Source organism: Zonotrichia albicollis, chromosome 5 (genome assembly GCF_047830755.1).
Source record: "Zonotrichia albicollis isolate bZonAlb1 chromosome 5, bZonAlb1.hap1, whole genome shotgun sequence".
NCBI lineage: Eukaryota > Metazoa > Chordata > Aves > Passeriformes > Passerellidae > Zonotrichia > Zonotrichia albicollis.
In genome coordinates, this window is record NC_133823.1 from 64,171,653 (window position 1) to 64,181,050 (window position 9,398).

At 47.2% G+C, this 9,398-nt stretch overlaps 1 protein-coding gene across 2 annotated transcripts; it reads right to left on the minus strand.

The window, feature by feature from the left end:
- Positions 1-120: 120 nt before the first annotated feature.
- Positions 121-8,637, minus strand: CDKL2 (cyclin dependent kinase like 2). 2 transcript variants are annotated; one of them, XM_005485652.4, is made up of 13 exons: positions 8,329-8,636; positions 6,272-6,466; positions 5,828-6,006; positions 5,591-5,703; positions 5,295-5,434; positions 4,933-5,021; positions 4,283-4,409; positions 3,389-3,660; positions 3,125-3,215; positions 2,205-2,289; positions 1,988-2,094; positions 1,592-1,684; positions 121-1,123 (listed from the first exon to the last, which is right to left on the minus strand). In XM_005485652.4, the coding sequence occupies exons 1-12, from the start codon at positions 8,494-8,496 to the stop codon at positions 1,625-1,627; spliced, it is 1,626 nt and encodes a 541-aa protein (XP_005485709.2). In that variant the 5' UTR covers positions 8,497-8,636; the 3' UTR covers positions 121-1,123; positions 1,592-1,624. The 2 variants fall into 2 exon arrangements, 1 of the variants encoding a protein (XP_005485709.2); XR_012580536.1 differs by lacking the exon at positions 121-1,123 and having other exon boundaries at positions 1,988-2,107; positions 8,329-8,637.
- Between the last annotated feature and the right edge of the window lie 761 nt (positions 8,638-9,398).

Consider the following 9,398-nt stretch of genomic DNA (forward strand, 5'->3'; position numbering starts at 1 on the left):
AACCTTCCTCTCCTCCAAAAACCCAGCTTTCTCCCAAAAACCTCCACTCTTTCCTCCCCAAACCTTCTCCCCATGGCTACCTGACTGACTACTGTGGCCAAGTGGAGCATCCACTATGGGGACAGTCAAGCCCAGAATTGGAAGATCTTTTTATTTACAAATGAAATGTACATGTCAAGAGACAGCATAGAGACAAATCCCTAAATACAATGAACTCAGACCATATTCTCTCATGATCCATGGATGGGAAAGGCTGTATTTTGTGGAAAAATAAGTTCCAAAGTTAATGACACCATGTGGGTTGTAAGAGCTGATGGAAAAAAGTTTTGAGCAAGACAGGGACAGCCCAAAACTGACCACAGACAAACTAAGGCCAAGTAAGCAAAAACTGTTTCCAAACAGTCAAGTTTTACTGTCCCATTCTCCTAGAGGACCTAAAGGAACAATGAGTTACTGAGACATTCCACGTGCCGCCTGCATCACAGCTCAGTATTCCACAGGGATATTCCTTCCTTCACTATCAACACTAGCCAGACAACATAGCCAGGGCAAACACCCCAAAGACAACTGCCCAGATGTGGGGTCAAAAATGTGAAGAGAAAACCTAAACCAAAGTGACAAGTGCATTAGCAAGGGTTTCAGAGGAACAGCTGCAGATTTGCACATTTAGATATTGTATTTCTCGCACAGATGTTTTCTTCACTATCAAGGCAAAGGTGCTTTTTGATCCAGATCAGGCAGCCCACTGATACATGAGAACTTTGACAGCTGCTTTCGTCAGGATTCACTGAAAAACAAACCTCTCAGGCGGGCAGCAGCTGGACAAGAGAAAGCCCAGCTTCCTTCAGAGTCCTCCGAAGCAGCTCCTGCCCTTGTCACACACCAATGACCACTACTCTTCTCAGACAAGACCTGGCCCTAAGCCAGAAAGTCAACATTCCAGGGGCTGTTTGCATGCAAGAAATCCAGCAGCAAAGGCAGTGCAAGCTCCATCCTTGGCCTGGACCCAAGCCCTTCCGTGCAGTCTGCTGCACCAACAGGAGTAAGGGATTCTCTCCCCAGCAGACACCTGGCAGCTTTAGCCCCTGCAAACTCAGATGGATTGTTCCCACTGTTCAGTCACCTGCATCAAGAGGAGAAAAGGAGAATGACTCTGGACAGACTAACAAAACACAAAGGTGCTCCCTGGTGAAAGGCTTCCTTTATTTTGCTTTGTTACACATCCTTACCTTGCTGAAGCTGTGCATTTACACCTCTGTGCTTCACAGATCAGAAAACTCAAGTTATTTTTTCCCCTCTCCACATGCAGGCAGCCAGCTTCCCCTTTTTTTTACTGTTCTACCAGCTTGCTCAACCCCCCAATTCTGTGAGTTGCTTCTTTTCCAGCCCCAATGCCCAGCACCTCAGGAAAAGTATTTACTGTGCACAGTGAGCTGTGTACTGTAAGAAGTCTGTCATAGCTGCATGTCCTGATCAAGAATGTGAAGTGTAAAATAATTTTCCTATTGCAGTTCCCATCCCTAGGTGAGTGTTCATGAAACCATGCATCTGGAAGCCCCCAGCAGGCTACACGGCAGAAATGCAAGCCCACCTTTTACAGGCAGGTGTGACCATCTCCCCAGGGCTAGTGCTCGACCCTGGGGTAGGTGGCTTCTGATGCATCCGGCATCAAGGTCCCTGACAGCTGTAAATTGGGAAAGAAAGAGACAGGATCAATTTCCAAGTGTAGCATCAACAGAGAAGACAATCAGAAACAGCCTTCTAAAGACACATGCAATGCCAACACCTAATTCAAAACAATCTTTCTTTGGTCAAATCAGGCTTCAAAAATGCTCCCACAGGGGAAGACTTAACAACCCCGAGGTAAATTCTGCTCCTTTAGGAGTCAAACTGGAATCTTGTGGGCCATGCTGTTGACAAAGTCCCCAAAAACCAAAGCAAACCAAACAAATACAGGGCAGCACAAACCACTTTATTGCCTTGCTACCTGCTGTGAAGGCAGACTTGAGTTATGAAGGTCGATAGCAGCGAGGGAGGGGACTCGGGACTCTGCAAACATTCTATTTTCCTTCTTCAGAAATCTGGGATGCTGAGCTGCAAAACACAACTAAGGTGAGCCATGTTTAGGGAGTGAAGGCTGACACACTGCTTCTTGACACTTGTTGGGTACCCAGGTTCTATTTAGAGGAGCTTAAAGTTCCTACCTTCCGCTCCCCTCAGCTCGGGGAGATGATTTAGTTCTGGCAAACGCACATTTGTCTTGAGGAATTCCCATTTCTTCTTACTTGCCTGAAGGATAGGTTTTTTGTTAGTAACCTATAGTCAAGGGCATATGGAGCAGCTCATGAAAATATAGACAAAAATAAAGCTATTTTCAAGCTTAAAAAAAGCAGTGGCGCAGCAATGCTCTGATGCAGTTGGAATTTGTCCAAGAGTGAGACAAAAGAATCTGATGTGTGTGAAGGAATTCAACCTGCTCAAGTGCTTTTTATACACAAGCAATGGAAAAGCTACAGCAAAATAAAAACAATCATCTAAGTGAGGCTGCTTTTGGAGAGATAAAATACAGCCCTTGGAGAATGGCTGGGATTAGTTATCTGGAAAAAGGCAAGTGTTCTTGGCTGGCACAGTAATCATCATGCCTAGGTAGTGAGAGAAGAGGAAAACTTTCCATTTCACTTGTTTTCCTTATCAATTTTTAATGCAGTTATGACATGACTAAGTAAAGCCCTGGCCACATTAAATCCAAGCCCTCGGTTCTGCTTCAACAGCACAGCACACATGGTCTATTGCTCCTGGCCAGGCAGGAGGCCATGGATATATTCCAAATCTCACAGATATCCTGTGCTGGACTGCTCCCCTCATTAAAAACTGCTTTCTGACATAAAATATATTTTATCCAAGAACTGTTAGCGAGGGATAATGAATGCAAAACCTGCAGGGAAAAGGGGTAACAAAACCAGTAGTATTTCTAGTATTTTTAGTGGGGAGTTATGGTGAAAGATGGACCAGATGGATTTCTTGAGAATACAACACACATTTGTTCATTTGTTGTTGTTCATACAACAACATACATTCATTTTTCCTTGGCCAAGGAGGACAGACAGACAGACAGACGACTCACCGGTGTCAGGCTGACATTGCAACGCCCCACTGGAGAAGGCTTCCGTGCCTTTAGCAAGGGGTTCAAGTATTTTTTACTCTTTTCATCAAGTCTGTAATCAGAAATGCCCCACAGCTGGTATGAGCTGGGCTGACACAGCCAATATAAAGCACCAAATGCAAGGTGTCCCAAACCCCACATCCTGTGCTCCCACATTGTCACCCTGCCCCTCCCAGGACATCCCAGGAATGCTGGATAGGAGCTCCCCTAGCTCTGCTTCCTTACCTGTAATTAAGGCTCCCAGGCCCAGACCCCACCCCAAATGTAGGAGAGAAGTTCTGGTTGATGGGAGGGATAAATGTGCCCAGGTTCTTGGCATAGTCCAAGTTGCTGCTGGAATCTTTCAGGTTGGTCTGAGGGCTCAATTTCAATGGGTGGATTGTGTTGTCATAGAGGAAGCTCAGCTTAGAGGATCGATCTGCTTTCTCTGCATCAGCTTTAGAGGGCTTGGTCTTTATCAGCTTCCCATCTTTGCTCCTTGGGCCTACGCTGAAATCCTATTTGGGAAGATAAACATCATCTTTCCTTACAGTCATGGTTAAAAAGGCAGTTTACAGCAGTGCATGCAGCAAAAAAAAACATGTCAGAAGCCTACATGTGCATGATTCTGCAAGAATCTAATGGAGGTGGAATTGGTTTTGTTAGAGTATCTCTGCTTTCCATCAAACAGGAGAAAATTTGTCAGGGTTCCAGCACTCTCTGGAAATAAGTCACTTGAGACTGGAATCAGAAATTATAGAGGAAAACCAGCTGTATCCTGTGTCTCTTCTGAAGAAATTAAATAAAAACTCATCTCAATGTCATCTCAAAGTCACCCTGAAGCATCCTTGGTATCCAGTTGAAAGGAAAACTTTTATTTTTGATGACAGGGCTTTGAAACAGGTTAACAGCAGCATAAAGCATGACTTATGCTTCCCAAGTGATTTCCCTCCAGCTCTGTATTGCCAGGAACTGCACCACTGTATGGTTCACCTGAAAGGGACTGGCCCAAGAGCCCCCTGCACACTGCCAAGCTATTTCCTAGGAATTTAAACTGCTGCACCTATTTTAAAAATAATGATACAAAACATGAGAAAAACCCCAAAACAATACAGGTTTGGAAAACACAGATGGACCAACCTGGACGCTGATGATTTTTCTTTCTTCTGAAACATCATCTTTGTCCCTTTTATTGACTTTAGATTTTTTTTGAAACTGATGGTCTCTGGTATCTTTCTGGATTATTTGTTTAAGCTCCTGAGTAAATCTACATTCCATGTCAGGAGAAAAGAAAGAAACAAACAATAAAAGGACTTCTGTTTATCTTAACAGCATCATCAGTTGTTAAGCCCAGGCTCCTATAGACTTTTAAACAGTCAAACAAACTGTGCCTTTTAACTAACGAGAAGACAAATGTAATGTATACATTAAATAAAATCTTCTGCACACATTTTTCACAATACAGCAATAAAGCAATAAAATACAGCAATACAACAATACAGCAATAAAAAATAAATCTGCACCAGTTTGGTGCAGATGCAGTGAGTGAACACAGTGTAAGACTGTACTACCCAATGTGGGATGACACTGATGAATTAATGTCACAACAAGGTAAATGTGCCACTGCAATGTGTTCCCTTCCAACTCTATTTTCAGGAAGGTCAAGCCAAAACAAACGGAGGCATTCAGCAGCTGTGAGCTCTGCAAACCCAGCAGTGTGCAGTCTCCAAGCACAACTGCTTCACTTCTTTCTAACCTGAGCCTGCAGTGAGCAGGAAAGGAGCTCTCACCTCTCAGCAAAGCCGTCCTTGTTGAAGAAATCACCCTGCAGGAGCTGGGCGCAGGACGGTCTCTCGTCTGGGTCAATCTGCAAGCACTCCTGTCAAACCAGCAGGAGGACAAAAACACAGCAGGAATTAAACAAAGGCTTTGGCATGAGGAAAAGGCCCCTGCAGTGACCCCTTTGGCCCTGCAGGGCTGGGTGTCCCCATCACCCTGGACTGGAGCTCTGGGATCCCCCACCAAGCTGCCAACCCAATGCTCACTGCCTGGGGAGCTGAGAGAAGGGCACTTCAACATCCCTGTGCTCAGCTGTGTGAGGTGGAGGGCAGGGAAACAGAGGAACACTCACAGGAAACACTCAGTTAATTACCTTGGCTAATTCCAGCGCTTCAGCAGGGAGCTTGGGATAGCGTTTCTCCAGGGATTCGAGCTCCTTCACCTCGGGCAACTTCAGGCCGGCAAAGAGGGGGTTTTTATAGAATAACTCCTGTTGTCTTGGAATTAAGTTACCTAGAATCAGGCAAACAAAGGTGGAAAATACAGGACAGTGAAACATGTGAGAGGCTGAAATGCTAGTAAGGGCTACAGTCTGGCTTCTTATCTTTCCACCCATCAAAACAAATCTGAGCCCTTCACTCCTGAGCAAGCCCCAGGGGCTCTTCTTACCCAGGCACTTGGTGATATGGTAGAGCTGGTCAATGTCTGAGTCTCCAGGGAAAAGGGCCTCTCCTGTAAGCATTTCTGTTATCAGGGCACCAACAGCCCACACGTCCACAGGCCTGGGGAGAAAAACCACCGGCAGCCCAGCTCAGCACAGCTCCATGGCTCCAAAGGCTGAGGCAGGGATGGAGCACCCCCTGCACGCTCCCCAGAGCCCTTGCCAGGCTGGCAGGCCAGGCTCACCTGCCGTATTTGCTGTCCCCCACCAGCAGCTCCGGGGCTCTGTACCAGCGGGTGGCCACGTAGTCCGTGTAAGCTTCCCCAGAAGCGGCCAAGGGCCGGGCAAACCCGAAGTCGCAGAGTTTCACAACTCCTGACTGGGAAACCAGGATGTTCTCTGGCTTAATATCCCGATGGATTATCTGCACAGAGAGAAGGAAGTCAGGCAAACTCTCTGTGTGTACATAGCAAACTGATTGGCTCAGCAAGAAGCGCAGCTTTCTCATATTCAAGTAGAAAATTACAGGCAAACACAGAACCACTAATTTCGGACACATTTATTTTATGTATCTCTTTTTCCTTTCTATTTCTCTAAGTTCAAAGACATACAAATACAAAAATACATACTTCTATTCTAATATGTATCTATTGATTGTAGCGCAGAGCTGATTTCTTGCAGATACTTACATTATGGCTGTGACAAAAGGCAATTGCTCTCATAATCTGAAACAAGTATTTCCGAACCCTCTCGAAGTCCAGTCCATTGGGAGAGTCCTCGAGGTCATTGAGCATCGTGTGATCCACAAACTCAAACACCAGGTACCACCTCTTCTTCCTCTTACACACATCCAGCAGGTTCACCAGGTTCTCGTGCCTCAGTTGCTGTCAAAAAACAGGGAATGTTTAGTGAGGGAAAACACTTACTAAAAGTTATAAAGGGAAATTTTTAAAAAAAAATTTTTGCAGTTAACTTTTTTAACTGCAGCCCTGCTGGGACAGTACCAAAAATGCAAGTTGAATAAAAAGAGGAAGAAAAAGCAGCTGTGTTTTCCAGTTATTTTGTCATGTATATTTTGTTTACTTTGTGTCCCCAGCAGACAAGGCTCCGCCTCCCATTTGTTACACATTTATCACGCACCAACACAAAAGGCCATGCTACAGAGCACAGTTATTTATTAGCTGGAACCTGGCAGGGAAACATCCCCAGAAGCTGCCTGGAGGCAGCAGCAGAGCCCAGGGGTGGGACCCAGGAAGATGTAAAAGGACTGCAGAGCACAGGGAATTGCAGGGGAAACTCTGCCAGGGCAGAGGCAGTGCCAGCCAGCCTGCACCTGCCCAGATTTCTTAGAAGGTCTGACAAGAGAAGAATTTTTAAATTTTTAAATAAGAGAAAAAGCTCTTTTTCCAAGAATGATTTGTTCTCCATACAGGAGACCTGAAGAGGTTTTTGCTGTCTTCAGACACAATTAAATTTCTGCCCAAACTCGAGGGGGAAAAAACATTAAACCCAAAGATTGACAGGGAAGAAGGGAAGGAACTACAAAGAGAATAAACCTCCAGGTATTTATTTCCCCTGTGAGAGGCCACCCTTCCTGAGCTGCACATGCAAACATTCCCCTTGCAAAGGTTCCATTCACCCAGGAAAAGCAGTTAATTCCCAGGGACAATCCAGGCTCACAGAGATCCACTTCAGAAGGGTTTGAAAGGATAATGCTTGGAGTTGCATGCATTTCTATTAACTCTTTCTGTAACTCTTGTAGTAAAGGCAAACACCGCTTTTTTCCCCTCTTCAGTGCACAGGAACCATAAGCTGGCAGATTTAGGAAGAGATACTTGCGGCAGACAAAAGGACAGGACCCAGGTTTGCCAGTATTCCCACCTCTGGAGCACCCCACATCACAGGAGTAGCCTGGAAATAAGGTTTTCCTTCTTTTTTTTTCACCAAACAGATCATCTGGGTCCCAGTGTTCCAAACTCCCAATGAGCCCATGCAGAGGGACAAGCACTGCACATGGGACAAACATTCCTATGGGGCAAGGGAAGCTCCTCAGGACAACCCATGGCAGTGCCTCACCACCCTGACAAGGAATAATTTTTTTCTGATATCCAGTCAAAAGCTGCTCTCTTTCAGTCTGAATCCACTCCCCCTCGTCCTTCCCCACAACAGTAACACCAGGCAAATCCCACACTCCAACAACAAAGGACACAGTGCACACATGGTTCAGGGAATCCCACAGGAGTCCTTCCTGCCAGGAAGATGCCATGGATAGAAAAAAAAACAAAGGAAAACTTTCCTAGAAGTGTTTTCCTGTCTCAGGTGACCCCGGCAGCCCCCAGCCCGTTTAGGGTCACACTCCCAGGCTTTGAAAGGTCAGCGTTCCTTCTATTTCCAACAAATTCCCAGCAGGAAAGGCCAGGCATTTGGGACAGGGGGACAGCCACCACCAGGAGGCAACAGAGACCGCACCATCCCCTGGCAACGCCAGAACATCCCAGGATCCGCCAGGTGCATCCAGCCGGGCGCTCAGGCCAAGGGAGCCGCGGCTCCGCCACAGCACGGAGGGTTCCGTTAAATCCAGCACCTGGAAATCCCGGCAGGGCTCAGGCGAGTCTCCCTCGGCCTGGGGTGTGTCGGTGACACGTTTGAATGCTGTGAGGGGAGGCCGAAGGAGTCTGAACACATAATCTGCTTTGCAATTTAAGCACGAAATTGCTAGAAAAAAAGGCGGTGAAGCCGGCCTCACCTTGAGCAGTTTGATTTCCCTCAGGGCGATTTTCCGCACCGCCGCGTCGTCGTCGCTCTCCAGGAACTTCTTGACGGCCACGATCTGCCCGCTCTCCCTGTTCCTGCACTTGGTCACCATCCCGTAGCTGCCTTCTCCCACCAGCCCCAGCACCTGGTACTTGTCCATGGCGGTGGCGGCAGGGCGGGAGGGCCCGGGCCCTGCGGCAGGGCCGGGCCGGGACGCGGGGACAGCACCGGGATGGCGGCACCGCGGCCGCCGCCGGCTCCCACCCAACGCGGCCGCGTTACCGCGGCAACGGCCCGCCGTAAAGCGCGGCCGCGCCCCGCCTGTCGCGAAAGGCGGCCGGAAGCTCCCTCGGCTCTTGAAAAGGCCTCATGAAATGTTTTAACGGTAAAATGTTATAAAGGTTGCTTTTTTAAAGCCGCTAGGGCTTTAAAAACCGTACTAAGCAACCTCATCTCTTGTGCGGTGGGCTGAGTGTTAAAAACCCAGCCTGAATCCATGCAATGAGGGCTCCATGTGCAGATGGGAAGCTGTGGATGTTGCTAAAGATCAGTGGTGAATAATTTGGTTTTAGTTCATTTTACAAACTTGTCTCCACGTGCTATTTGCAATGTAACACCGTGCATGAACCTGCTCCCTTTGAGGGGAAGGAAAGCTGAAGGATCCCTGTGGCTTTACTCATATTTTCAGCCAACACATTCTTAATCCATCATCCCCTTGTTCCTTCTTCCATCCTGTGATGGATGTAGCAACCCACGGTCTGGCCTTCTGCTGACACTGACTTCTCATGTTCTGGGCAGCAGCGGCACGGCAGGACACGGGCAGGAAAACAGCTCCAGGAACAAACTGCAGAAACAAAAGCATTCCATGAGGATATTCCCAAGATTCCCGCCTCAGTTTGGTGGCCTCTAGGTCACAGCTAAGGGCACTGTGGAAAGAAAGGTGTTCCGTGATGCATAAATTCCATTCAAATACAGGATTCTGTCTGGTCATCATCAACTTCCTCCTCTGAATCCTAACAGCGCCTTCGAGGTGGGAAGAAGTTTGTTTCTTCTGATAAGAGG